At 27.6% G+C, this 14,095-nt stretch overlaps 1 protein-coding gene across 2 annotated transcripts; it reads left to right on the top strand.

Moving 5' to 3' along the window:
• The first annotated feature begins 458 nt into the window (after positions 1 to 458).
• LOC100818126 (probable serine/threonine-protein kinase WNK11) lies at positions 459 to 2,952 on the top strand. 2 transcript variants are annotated; one of them, XM_003530734.5, is made up of 3 exons: positions 459 to 577; positions 1,075 to 1,578; positions 2,019 to 2,952. In XM_003530734.5, exons 1-3 carry the CDS (start codon positions 575 to 577, stop codon positions 2,409 to 2,411), a joined length of 900 nt encoding a protein of 299 aa, XP_003530782.2. In that variant the 5' UTR covers positions 459 to 574; the 3' UTR covers positions 2,412 to 2,952. The 2 variants fall into 2 exon arrangements, with proteins under 2 accessions (XP_003530782.2, XP_014634908.1); XM_014779422.2 differs by having other exon boundaries at positions 501 to 577; positions 993 to 1,578.
• Positions 2,953 to 14,095: the final 11,143 nt, after the last annotated feature.

Genomic DNA, 14,095 nt, shown 5'->3' with positions numbered 1-14,095 from the left:
AGTTTATAAAACTCTCATGAGTCTGCGTAAACTCTCAAATTTGATAACCTTGTTTGAACCTTTCAAATATGAGGGTTTTTTTTTTTAAGATGAAAACTTCGTTAAACCTAAAAGGTTGAACTACGAACCAAAATTAAACTAGATTTAAGGTGTCATTCATGCACACAGAATGATACAAAGTTTTTCTTTTGTTTGACGGCTTGATAGAAAGTTATTGCATCCGAGATACACCACCTTAAAACATTTGTACCTAAGTTAATTGTGAAAATTGAACACTGCTACAATGATTTATCTTACTCTTTTAAAGTATAAACTAAAAAAGTAAAGACAAAAAATCACGAAAAAATTCTCGTTATTATTTAGTCATAATTATCTTAAAACTTTTTATTTAAATAATTTCTAAATATTCAACAATCTAAAATATTTAACTGACGTATTCTCCTTGATTTTCTGTATATATAGCTCCCACCAATGGCTCCTCTTTTCTTGTTTATGTGTCCCATTCTACTACTTCTCACATTAGGTGGTGTTTCTTCAGCTTCTCTTTTCTTCAAAAGGCAATTGATTTTTCTTCATGGTAATGATCACTACCTTTCTCTATTTTGCATTATAATTCTTCTGCTGAATCTGCTAAATAAAACCAATAGCTACTGACAACGTCCAACACAGTTATTGATGATTCGTTTTCTTAAACATGTTGGTTATGTGCCTGTGCATGCGTATGAAAAAATTATTGAAAAAGACAAGATCTACTTAGTCTTAAAGATTAATTTCATGACTTTTGATTAGAAGATATAAAAAAAAAAACAGTACCCATAAGATTTGATTTCTTTTTTCTTATTTGCCTCTTGGATTAATTTTGATCAGAATTTCGTGCATACTAATATCCGAGGATTTTTTTTCTTTAATTTTCTGTTAGAAACTGAATCTTTATATGAATTTTTATGATCGGTTGCTTACTTTCTTCCTTTTTTTTCTCCCACAAATTATAGTTACCATGATGATTTTGTTCTCTGAAAATTTGAACTAAGAAGCAAAATTTTGATGGTACTGTGATCTATGTTTTGGTGCTAGATGCCGAGTGTTAAGCCTGATGCATCTGACAAAGACTCAGAACCATTTGTTGAAGTTGATCCAACAAGAAGATATGGAAGATACAGTGAACTATTAGGATATGGTGCTGTGAAAAAGGTGTATAGGGCATTTGATCAAGAAGAGGGAATAGAGGTGGCATGGAACCAAGTGAAGCTGAGGAACTTCAGTTATGACCCTTCCATGGTGGATAGGCTTTACTCTGAAGTGAGGTTGCTAAGAAGCTTGACCAACAAAAACATCATTTCCCTTTACAGTGTTTGGAGGGAGGAGAAACACAACACCTTGAACTTCATCACTGAGGTCTGCACCAGTGGGAATCTGAGGGAGTACAGGAAGAAGCACAAGCATGTGTCCATGAGGGCCTTGAAAAAGTGGTCCAAGCAGATCTTGGAAGGGCTGAATTACTTGCATTTGCATGATCCTTGTATCATCCACAGAGACCTCAACTGCAGTAATGTGTTTGTGAATGGGAATACTGGCCAGGTAACTTTCTTTTTTTCCAAATGAATTTTTTTCTTCAATCACATGTTTTCTTTTGATTGTCAAGATGAAAATCAACCAAAAGAGAAAAAATAATAGCAATTGTGGTCTCATTGGCCACATTTATTTACAATTTCCCACAACATCATTTTATTTTAAAACCTGAGAAATTGTTAAGTGCTTATGATTTTATGGAATTTGGTTTCATTTGATACATGTTTTAAGGTATAATCAGTAAACTTTAATAAGTCAAGAGGTAAATCTCTTAAATATATCTCAATACTTTGAGAAATTAATCTCGGCTAGGGGATACCCAGAATTTAAAAAAAAAAAAAAACTTAACATGTCATGGTCAAATTAGCAATAGTTATGATTTACTTTTTTGTTGCTCTTAATTTATTGCAAGATGTCAAGAGTGATATTTTTGTTTTCATGTGTATTAGGTTAAGATTGGTGACTTGGGCTTGGCAGCAATTGTGGGGAAGAACCACTCTGCACATTCAATTCTTGGGACACCAGAATTCATGGCACCTGAGTTGTATGAAGAGGACTACACTGAAATGGTTGACATATACTCATTTGGAATGTGTGTGCTAGAGATGGTGACACTAGAGATTCCATATAATGAGTGTGACAGTGTTGCCAAGATATACAAGAAAGTGTCATCAGGTGTGAGGCCACAGGCCTTGAACAAGATCAAAGATGCTGAGGTGAAGGCCTTCGTTGAGAGGTGCCTTGCTCAACCAAGGGCTAGGCCTTCTGCTGCTGAGTTGCTCAAGGACCCCTTCTTTGATGTGCTTGATTGTGACGAAAATGATGATTCTAATGCTTCATGACTAAAATTAATTATCTTATCTTTACTTTATAAGATAATAATACTAGTATATTGATATATTGATTTTTTTAAATGATTTATCCCTTTTTTGAGTTGATAAGTCAATTGGGGTAGGCTTGGTGACTATGTTATATTTGCGTTTATCTTTCTCTTTTTAGGGTGTGTAATTGGATAAGGGTTGAACATGGGTGAACAATGAAGATACACAGGGGGAAGTGTTTATCTTCTTTTTTTTTTTTTGCTCTTCCCTTTGTAGGGCTGTGAAATTGGATAAGGGTTGAAGGGTGGGCTTGATTGGAGATATTGTCATATTGTACATTCAAAATTCTACCAAAATTTAATATTTTTCAGTAAATGTTACAAGTGTCCAGCTTAAGTATCTGTGACGGCAACAACTAAGAAAATGAGTGGCAAATAAATTTAGTTTTCATGTATTACAGTACTATATAGTACCAAGTTTGTCAACTCTGCAATTGTAGTTTAAGATTTGTTATTTTGTACTCATTTCTGAAATTCTTAGAGATGAAATGTTTGCACTTTGAAATAGTATGTATTCTTAATATTTTAGTTTGAATCAAAACATTTGCTATTTTAAAAAAAATTAAGAAAGTATTAAATGGTATTTTTAAATAATATTCTCATTTATTCGCATATCACATAAATTCGTGTGGTTTTCCTCATTTTTGTTATTGGTATCTTAAAACAAAGAATATGATACGAAAGTATTAACTAAATCTCTTGTGTAACAACTATGAGAATAGAAAGATACTAGCTAGTATTTCGTATAATGAACTATCTGTTTCCTTGCCTCCTCTTGATCATGATAATCAGATCTTGGAACAATCCAAAGCATTGGGAATTTGAAATATATGTACATCATTTGATTTGAAGTCAAACATAAAGTGTAGTCAAAAGTTTGAATAAGTCTTTGATCAAAATCACATATATAGGCTTGGAGGCCAGCACAGAGATGATAACTTCAACAAGCAAATGGTTTGTTCAAATTTTGAAAATTGGCCTAATGACTTTTGAAGAAGAGGAAAGGATCGTGATAAAGGGAAGAAGTGGATATGACGAAAGGATCAAATTTGTTGGGAAATTATGGTAGTTACCAGTCTCGTTTGTTTTTCCTAACAAGCAATGGCAGTGTTAGACTTTGACTTTAAAATTTAATTTGATTGCCAAAAGAGAAAGAAAAAAATTGATTGGTAGGTTTTGAAAGGAAGGTTGCTAATAGCCGGAAAGTCTATTCAATTATAAAAAAATTACGCTGGTTTTGGTAACGGACTTGTAGATCAATATTCAACAATTCAATTCATCCAATAACATAAAATCCATGGCGTATCTAATAATGGGGTTTTAATGGGTCGGTTTAATGGCAAGGATGGAAATGAAGATAAGGAAATGATAAACTTTATCTATTCTAAGTCATTATTTGGTGAGATATATAAACTTATCTTATTAATTTACAGGAAAAAAAAAACTTATCTTATTGATTAAGTTAAATTAAAAATAAGAAATGATAAACAACACTCTTTTTGGAAACTCTTTTAAATACTTTTTTTTATGGATATCATGCTTTATTTAACTAATATTTTAGTTTGTGTATTTCATATGATAAATATTTATTTTTGTATAATTAAAATTCATAATAAGTATTTTTTAAAACATAAAAGTTAAATACTTTTAAATATATAAATTATATTTTGAATTTACAATAAATATTTTAAATTGTGAGACAATTTTATTTTTTAATCTATTGAAAATTTCTTTTAAAAAAACTGTTAAACTTCAATTTGAAAATAAAGATAAAAGAAAATAAATTGAAAGACATAGTCAATTAAGAACATCAAGTACACATATAAAAGTAAAAGAAAAGTAATTTGAGATGGTTGAAAGATAATTTTTTTAGAGAAAAAGATTATTTCTTTTTTGGTGTGAGAAGATAGAGAAGATTAAATTAATAACTGGTATTTTAGTTTGTACAATACACATAATAAGTATTTATTTTATATAATAAATTTATAATAATAAATACTTGTACATTTTAAAATTATATTATAATTAAATTTTTAATAAATAGATATTTAAATATATAGAGTGTTTTTTTATAGATTCAATATTTTGCTATAGCTAAAATTAGCATTTTAGATTTATGATAAAATTTTTATTGGGATACATGATTATTATTTATTATTAATTATTGATAATTTATTTTTAGAATATTTAAATTCAATTTACAACAACAAAAAAAGATGAAAATAGTTTTAAAAAATATTTTATATGTGTATTTTTTTTAAATATAAAATATATATTTCAAAATTAAAAGAACGAAAATATTAAACCACATTTAAATATTACTTTTAAATGCAAATTAAATTGGCAGGGTCTTCTTGATCTTAAAGCATCAACTTTAATGAGTGGCACTCCCACAAGTACTTAGATTTTAGATTTGCTCATTTTCTGGTAAAATACGATGACAACAGTCATGGTATATGCTTTAAACAAGAGACAACGACACTTTTCTCTGAAAGTGCTTCTGCAAATTGCAAGGACTTCTTATTTTGCACTCTCCTCTTCAGTGTAAATATGCATTGCCCGTTTATCTATATTGGTCTCCATGTGATTTCAGTAATGTAAATTAAATCTTGTAAAAAAAAAAAGGTAATGTAAATTAAATGAATATTGTTTATGGGTTGAAATTTAACAAGTTAGTAAAATTAACTATCTACACGTTTCAAAAAAAAAAATTGATCTTCTGAATATTGTGGTGTATCACCACTTTAGTTTTTAAAGATTATTATATTTATTTATTTTTATAAGATATTAAAGTGATCATTAAAAAATAAATATTTGATAAACACTTTCCGATTTTAAATAAATAATTTGACAGTAAAAATATTTTATAAAATTAATACAATGACGTGCTAATTAATATTTAAAAGACAAATCTAATAAGAATTTATTTACAACATTTAATTTTATTTACTGACTTTTTGAGCACATTTCTCATCGTTTCAACATATAATAAGTGTTTGATGCATTATACAAGTATTTAAGAATATATAATAAGGTATAATATACTTAAGATACTATTAATTTAATTGATATAAATGTTATTGTATCGATAATAAAAAGTTAAACTCAAAATATAAATAAGTAAATTTTTAAATTTTTTAAACTTTGAAAATTTTAAAAATTATCTTCATAATTTCATGGATGTTGCAAATTCTAGTTTCTCATTAATTATCATTAACTAAAACAAATATATAATGTTAAATATTTAAAGTTAAGCTTATATATTGTTCAATATCATACTAAATTCGTATAATCTTTAAAATAATAATTAAATATGAAATATCATGCACACATGGTATATATATATGATATAAAAGAATTTGTTACAATTTGATCTAAAATATGTAATTTTATTAAAATATTTAGAAAAATAATTTTATCTTTCATAGTAATTTTATCTTTTTTTATTGATTATGATATTAATATGAAATAAATCTCACACGCAGCCATGATGATTCATCTTTATGGGATTCTCAAACACACAGATAAAAAAATTTAATGGTAATTATATTCTATATGACTTGTTAAGATTATATCTCATAAAAATACCTATAATTTATATCAAATAAACTATCTTTTTTATCTTTTTAAGAAATAAAAATATAAAACACTTATTACGTCGGTGATGTGCATGGAACTTTTAACCGTTAATAAAGAATTGCATCAATAAATTAATATTTTCAAGGTAAAATAATCCCTATTTTAGACGGTTCAGAAACTATATTTATTTATTTTAGAAAAACACTAGTCATTTCTTCAACATAGTGAAGCTCCACTAAGCAACAAAAGCTTCTCTTTGTGGTATATTGAGGATCTATCACATCCCATTGTCAATACCATTAGAATCAACTTGGCCTTTTATGGGAATGCCTCTTTAACGTGGAGACATTCTTGTAAAAAAAAACGTGGAGACATTGATTATTTGAAAGACCAAAAGAAGACCAAGAAAAAGAAAAGGTAAAAAGTAAAATGTAAATTCTTTATCATTATTTTCAAGAGGAAAAATTTGCATATACTTGAACAGAAGTCAACATGTGACTTGGGACTAGTTTATTTATTTGACTCACCGAATAACCTAGATTGGAGAAATATCTCAAGATTTTTATTCCCAGCAGTAATCTGTGTGACTTCTTTAAATTATGTCGAATCAAGTTCTTAATTACGAGCATTTTTTTTATAAAAAAAATGCACTTCTTTTTTTATCATTCAGAAACAAACACACACATATCCATTTTATTTCTGTTTTATTTTCTTCTTATTTTTCTCTTCATTTCCTATCACATTTTATTACGTATCATTTTATCTTTCTATTTTTTCTCTCTCTTTCTTCTTTCAATCTCAATTTATCCTAAAATTAGATTGCCGTTTATTATTTTCCATTTAAGAATGATCTATGAGTTATAGTTTTTAAGTTTAAGTTTCTTAATATTAACTCAAAAAAAATTTTGGCCGTGTATATAAAAATTGTTTTATTAGAAGAGGTAAAATCCACCTTCTAATCTTTATACTTCCAATAGATTAATTATTAGACTCGATTAAAGGCATTTTTTACGAAGGAGACGCACACACATTTCATTAAGAAAAGAAATGCAAACTATAGCTAGTAAAAGACTATATATTCTCCACTCATGTGGTTAGAGACATCATGGATTCCAAGGGAGAATTATCAAAAACAGAATAAAGGTTTAATTTATACTATAATAAAAAGATTAATCACTAAGTATTTAGTGAGAAAAAGTATAGTTACTAGTAACTCGATCACTTCAAATGGGCCATGAGGTTATGAGTGGGCGCACATGGAGCAAAAATGCAAAATATGACACTGACTGGAAAAGACAAAAACCAAATTATAGATGCTTCTTCCAAGAGATTTTTAAAGATTGTAAATTTCTGGGGACATGATTAAAGATAAACTAACTCATGATTTTATTAAGAGATGAGGGGGCAATAAATTAAGTAGCACATGCTTATAGCAGTTTTAGTTTTTGGTCTAAAATAGATGTATCAGATAGAAGATGTTTTACATATAACAAGTTAACTAATTAGTGACAAATGATGTTATTGATTTAGGTTCTGGACAGTATTTGAGAATTTATAATTAGCCAATGTGTCGTGGTTCAATAACCCAAATTCTTCAACTGAACCTTAAACAGATATGCATCCAAATTGATTCGGTTCTGAATGAATTATGACGAATGAAAACAAAGTCTTAAATCGTTATAATTCAACGTGGCATTAATTTTTCATGTCACTTCACAAAAGAAATGCCAAGATAACCAATTTAAGAATGATATACATAAACCCTATAGGGTCTAATTAAGCTATATAACTCTATAACCTTATCTTTCATTTATATCTTGCATATATATATATAAACTTAAGCATCAAAAGACCTTATTAGTATATCATCGAAGTTTAGCTCTCAAGAATTTTCAGATATTTCGTACGAATGTGTGCATAAAAATTACAGTAATATGAAAGTGTGCATGCATATGATTTAAGACCAATGTTAATATATTGTGAACATTACGAGTTAACATAGAGTGCAGAACAGTTTAGATTAAGAATTGGAAAATGATTGTCCAGAATATGATAGCATGTTTTTTTCGGGTGTAATCATGCAAGACTTGTATAGAGTAATTCTGGAATAATAGCTACATTCAACGAACAGTTGAAACTAACCGTAGAAGGTTAATTTGAAAGAGTGTTTATATTTGTTGTTAACAAATTAATCTCTCAATCGATAAACAAGAACAAGTAGTTGCGTGTGGTGCTTATGCCTGTTCATGATTGGCAGCATGTACGTAGAGACCACCAATTTCAACCTATGAAACACAGACGTCAACACAGGCACGAACACGAACACTACACGGACACACGTGGATATCTATAATATCCAAAATATAGAACTTAGTATGAGTGTTGTGTCGGTGTCAGACAGACACTGACACGGACACGTGTCGGACACCGGACTCGACAATTCATAGATTTCAACGACATGCAAATTAATGTGTAACAAATTCAGTCATGTATCAAACCACATGACACATGCCACATACAGGACATTTTAAATGTAACATTGACGCTGCATTGTTTAATTAAAAAGAATAGGAATCGTTGGAGTAGCAGCATCCATTAGGAATCACTCCATCTTGTATCCGGGATCTCTTATTCAGCTATCCTAATAAAATAATATAAGTATCTTGCAGTAAACAAAAATATAAATAAAAATAAGTGAAGCAATGGTATTCTCTTTACATGAGTATATAAATAACTAATCTCAATATTAAAATTTATTTAAAAAATTGATCTCTTTCGATATAGATCTTTTTTATACATACAATGATCATATTTGAGGATCAAATATTTGATTAAGTGATTAATTAAGAGAAATAACTATTCATATTATATCAAGTTGATCCTTAATTAGAAATAAAGTAGAATAATAGTCATTAATCAAAAAATAATCATTGATCATGAATGAATCATAAAATTTGGCTTTGAATCCTTTGATCTTAACTTTCATCCATGCCGAGGATTCATGATCATGAATGATTTGATCAATAACCTTCTCATCAATGTCCAACACTTCCTCGTTAAAAATAATATTGTTCCAGGCAGCTGCTGCCCAAACCGTTTGCCATGCCCTTTTTGTTAACTTACTTCCCAAGCCCATCCCATGTTGCATGAAGTGAATCGTTGGAGATTATGGCACTGATACAAACGAATCCAAATGGTATGGGAGAAATTACAAGAAAACATTAAATGAGACAACTCTTCTTGTTCTTGATAATGGCCGACATTTGGTGGGCCCATGGTGAGATAAAAAATAAATATTTTTTATATAAAAATATATTTCATGAGAAAATACGCTTATAATTTTATTATAAATGATACATTTTGTTATTATGCACAAAACATAAAAATTATTAAAGTAAGTTGTGTCTCTTCTAACAAAACAAACTTTATACTTGATAGTGTTTGGATAGTTAAAATTTAAAAATTGGATGAGTTTTAAAAATATCAACAAGATGAAGTTGTTGCTAAAAGAATTAAAAAAAGATAAAACATATATCTTTTTGTATTTGCTAACAAACTTGATTTTAGTTCATATATTTGATCAAGGATCATATATTTTAAAAAATAGTTGGATTTAGTGTCATAGGGATAAAATTGAATGATTTAAGATTATAAGGAATCAAAACTAAGTTTGATAAAAAAATATTAAGATACAAAACATATTTTAGCCAAAAATATTTTTCTAAATAATAAAGTTATCTCAAAATTTTTGGAATCCTTTCAACCAGGGGCCCTGGGTTAACCCTAAGGTTGACATTGTTCTTGATGACAAAAGGGATCAAAAGAGACAGAATTATTATCACAAAAATATGAACTAATCAAGTTTGATTGTTAAATATTTGACCAAAGTTTATTTATTTAATTAATTAAATAAATAAACTCAAAGCTTGATTATTTAAATAAGTCAAACCTAAGCTTTACAAACTCAACATTAATAGCTCCTTAATAATTTGTTTACTTGTTTATATATGGGTGAGTGAGAGCGAGAGGTTGAATTGTGATTTTTGGTGTGAAGGTTAATGATTTCTTCTTAATAGTATGTTTCCTTGTTTATATATGAAATTTTAGGCAAATTTTTTAGCGAGTAAAAATAAATTAAGGGGGATGTATTGGATTAGGATTTTAAAATACCATTATGGCATAAATAAAATCTATGGGTTTTAAAAGACTTTGTAAGAATATAATGAATTTTAAGATTTTTTTAAAGGAATTTAATTTAACGATTAGAATTTTTTAGTTTGGATTTTAATATGTTTATAAAATATGAATTCTTAAGATTTGAAAGACATTATGGATTTTTAAGATTTTAAAGAATTTCGTGAATTTTTTTAAAATTCAAAATTATTGATAAATATCTATGAATTTTCTCACCTAACATTTAAAATATAACTCATCCTATACAAAGAATCATAAATTTATTACATAACAAATCAATCTCGTGTAGCATATTTACAAGCATGATAAGCTCATTCTCCTTTAATCATCAATCATGTTAATTATATAAAAGCTATATACTGTCATGTTTGCTAGTACAATGAATATTTGTAATCATTCTCACAATAACAATCCCACCAAACAAAAAATATGTCTAACAATTGTTTCAAACTTCATTTATACATGTACCAAAAAGAACTCATGTACAAAAAAAAATTATATATTTATCCACTTATGCATGAGTTAATTTCTCCCATTCACTAAAACCAAACATGTAATCAAGATGTCCCAAATTTAACGAATTCTGAAGTTCTCTCATATTATTCCAGGACATGTTATCCATGGGTCGAAAAAGTTAAAAAAAAATTATGAATATCTATCACTTTCAACAAAGATACAAGGGATTATGTATGATGAAAAAAAAAAACATGTGAGATGGCAGGAAAAGAAAAAAATAAAGTCTCATGAAATCTCAATGATTTGAGTGAGATTGTTTGATGTGTATTTTTTACTAAAAAAATCTCATAAAATTCATTATAATAAAGGATTAATCAAAACCTGTATACTTTCGAATATGACAAAACTTTTTTTAAGTTACTAAAAAATCTTAATTAAATACTAACAAAATTTATTGACTTACTTAAAATTTTTAATAATCTTGATTGAATATCACATGAGTTATTTTTATTATTTAAAAATCTTAATTAAATATTTCACGACTTTTTAAAAAATATATTTTAAAATCCTTATTGAATACCCCTAAAGTTAGCTAAAATAACACTAATACATAACCTAACTCTAGAAGAATAATTCTTTATTTTCATATTTTCTTAATTTAAAATTAAAATATGAGTTACTCGGTATGTCATATTTATTTAACGTACTATCAAAAATAATTTAATTAATTAAATATATAAATAAAAGAAATAAATATATGTAAAACTAAAGATTTAATTAAAATTGTGAGATTTTTAAAATATGAGAACTAAAATAAAAAAAAATAAAAACTAAAATTGCAGATTAAAAATTAAGGGAAAAAATCATTATCTTCTTTATTATACTAAATTTGATTAAAATTTACTTTACCACGCTAAATATAACATAAAATTATAATCAGTATGATAAAAATATTGATTAATTATTTATTTATACAAGCTAATAAATAACTTACCGTATCAAATGAAATACAATAAAGTACACTTTTACCAAACTCATTAATTGCATGGTGATGGTGGTCACTGATCAGAGACTCGGAGCATTTTTGTTATCGTGTCCATGTGTACGTGTTAAAATTGGATTGCCTTGGGTCAGATTCTGGATATATTGAGTTTTTGTCTATCTAGGTAGCTTACTGCATTATTAATTAAATCTTTAATATTATAGAAACCTTTCAACTACTTAATTATTTGTTTATAATGAAGTGCTGTCGTGACATTACATTACTATATAATAGGAAAAAAAAATCTTAATTATACTTTTATTCTCATAATTTAGTTTACTTACGAATTTGATTCATTTTAATTACTTGTATCTAACCTTTATATTTTCTCAATTGTTAAAATTAAATTTCTCCTCTTCAAATTTTATATAATAATGAATAAGAATGCAATGAATATGACATTAACTTGTATATAGATTCATATAGAAAAAATATATGTAAAATGATTAAAGAAAATAAAAAATAAAATGCATAATAACCTAATTTCCCACAAATTAACGAAACATTTTTTCCTTATCTTATTCTTGTTGTCATTGTGTGCATGTTTCTTAATCACATGAACTTTCTCGTGCATATAAATTTGTTTATGATCCTTTTTTTTATGATACTCTTGTTTTATGTAAAACATATTCTCCAATTACTCAAAAGAAATATCATTTTCTTTTATATGTTTGAAACTTCTTTTGAATTTTTTCCATGAAAGAAGAACCGAAGAAGTTTGTTTATGGTTTCAAGAAGACAATGATGACTTCATTCATCTGACTCTTACGTAATTTATTCTAGACTCTTTATGGCCACTTAGGCCCAAATAAACCAATAAAGCAAACATGTTGGCCCAACTCTAAAATTAAGCCTAATTATATAATTGTTGCACAACACTTTTTATAGCTTGAGATTTTCCCTTCTATATATCAAATTTAATGCAAATGCAAAAAATTGAATCATAAATGCAATTCGTTTGTAAAAAACACGGGTCCGGTTCGAGCTTAAAAGACTTAATCCACCAAAAAAAACACTACTATAGCATCCACTGAGGGGTAGGGAATAAAAAAACCTAGACTTTTATATCCACGTGAGTGATAACTCTAATACTTGGACATTGGATGCTTATAATTAAAAATGAATATATAATTTAATTAAATACTATTAATAAATCTTTTATTAAACATTATAGTAATTTTTCACAATAACAATTTTACAAATTTATGAGTCTGATGTGAAGGTGGTGCACTCTCAAGTTGTGATACTCTGGAGGGGTGCAGTTTTATGGGAATGGGTCGTAGGGAGGGAAAGGAAAGGGATTTGGGGTTTTTAATAGATGACATCGATGGATTGAAGAGAAAGACAAGATTAAGGTTTTAATCTTAGTAGTGGAACCAACACCTCCAAAAATACTCATGAATGGAGATTTGGTTTGGAAAGTGGATTTGGTGCAATTGAAAAAGGAAATGAAAAGGGGAGGTGAAACATTGTTAGAAAAAAAATGAAATGTTGCGATCAGTAATCGCGGACGGTGCTCTATGACGATAAGTGTAAAGAGGAAGATGAATGCTGATTAAAAGACATGTTCCTTAATCATGTATGAAGAAAAAAGACATTTTGGGAAGATGTCCTTAAAATATATGTTAGTATTTCAAAAGATTTATCTGAGTCTCAAACTAAGGAATATTCAAATTTTCAAAATAATATCATTGTGACTAGTTGTAATTAAATGAATGTAAGTGCAAAAATCACAAGAAATATGGTTGAATTACGATTTAAAAATTTGTACAATTCTTTTTACAAAGAAGATTATCGTCTAATCAGCATAAACTTAAAAAAAAGTTTTGATAAAAACATGTCAAACAAAGAACTTAAACAAATTTTAAAGAGAAACTTTTCACAAAAACAAAATCACAACCCGGTTAGTAAAAAGATAAAGTGAAATAATAAAGATCAAACATTTTTGTATTGGTCCGTCTTTATCATTTAGATTATGTCTAGTTCTTGACAACTCATAAAGTTTTTAGTATCTTGCACACAAAGATACAAATAGTATTCATTGCCATTTTTAGCTCCACTTAAGTAGATTTACAACAACTTCTCCAAGCTAATAACCCCAAGCATTATTTCCTACCAAGTCATTTTTGACTTAAAATAAATCAATAGATTTGATTAGGTTGGGTGTACATAAACTATGCTATCATCTTACACATGAATATACAAGTTAAGCTCACAATCTTCTTCTTTCAGGATTTACAAAGTGTTTTGAGAGCGTTTACAACTTAAGAGAATTAGAAATAAAAAAGTTTGAAAGCTAGAGAGACTGCTTTGTTCAAAGTGTGTATCTTCAACTTGTAAAGACAGATATCACAAGAAAGGGGGGTGAATTATGA

The sequence above is a fragment of the Glycine max genome, chromosome 8, assembly GCF_000004515.6.
Source record: "Glycine max cultivar Williams 82 chromosome 8, Glycine_max_v4.0, whole genome shotgun sequence".
NCBI classification, from domain to species: Eukaryota; Viridiplantae; Streptophyta; class Magnoliopsida; order Fabales; family Fabaceae; genus Glycine; species Glycine max.
This window is presented reverse-complemented; position numbering and strand designations above follow the sequence as displayed.